General features: G+C 60.5%; 1 protein-coding gene across 1 annotated transcript in view; it reads right to left on the reverse strand.

Moving 5' to 3' along the window:
* Positions 1-277, reverse strand: part of DACT1 (dishevelled binding antagonist of beta catenin 1) — a 14,654-nt gene extending 14,377 nt beyond the window's left edge. The window contains exon 1 of the mRNA XM_041413071.1: positions 198-277. Within this exon, the coding sequence (XP_041269005.1) occupies positions 198-277 (80 nt within the window). The remainder of the gene's footprint in view (positions 1-197) is intronic.
* Between the last annotated feature and the right edge of the window lie 349 nt (positions 278-626).

The following is a 626-nucleotide window of genomic DNA, read 5'->3' on the forward strand; positions in this document are numbered from 1 at the left end:
TCCGCGGGGCGCCCGGCTGCCTCCCCGGCTGCCACCGCCCCTCGCCCGCCCACCGCCCGCCTCCATCCCTCCTCCATCCCTCCTTCATCCCTCCTTCATCCCTCCTTCCCGCCCGCCTTCCTCCCCGCCCGGCCGCGGATCCTCGCCCGTGGTCGCTTCGCTCCCCATCATCTTCCTCCCTCTCCTCCTCCTCTCACCTCCGTCGTCCGCTGGCCGCGGGGTGCGGGAAGGTGGGAGATGCGGGAGTGCAAACCGCTGACCTTCCCAAAATCTCCATCCGTGACCTCTGGAGCCCTGCACGGTGTAGTCGCGGACCATCACAGAGTGATGACAGAATTATTATTATAGAATCGCAGAACGGTTTGAGTTGGGATATTAAAAACCACCTCGTTCCAACCCCCCGTGCCATGGCACGGACACCTCCACTAGACCTGGCTGCTCCAAGCTCCGTCCAGTCTGGCCTGGAGCACTGCCAGGGATGGAGCATCCACAGCTTCTCTGGGCAAGCTGTGCCTCACACCCTCACAGGGAAGAATTTCTTCCTAATTCCTAATCTAAACCTGCCCTCTATCAGTTTAGAGCCAAACGCTGCTTATACAGACCAGCACATCCAAACCAGGAACAAA

The sequence above is a fragment of the Onychostruthus taczanowskii genome, unplaced genomic scaffold (genome assembly GCF_017590055.1).
Source record: "Onychostruthus taczanowskii isolate IOZ18803 unplaced genomic scaffold, ASM1759005v1 scaffold103, whole genome shotgun sequence".
Lineage (NCBI taxonomy): Eukaryota > Metazoa > Chordata > Aves > Passeriformes > Passeridae > Onychostruthus > Onychostruthus taczanowskii.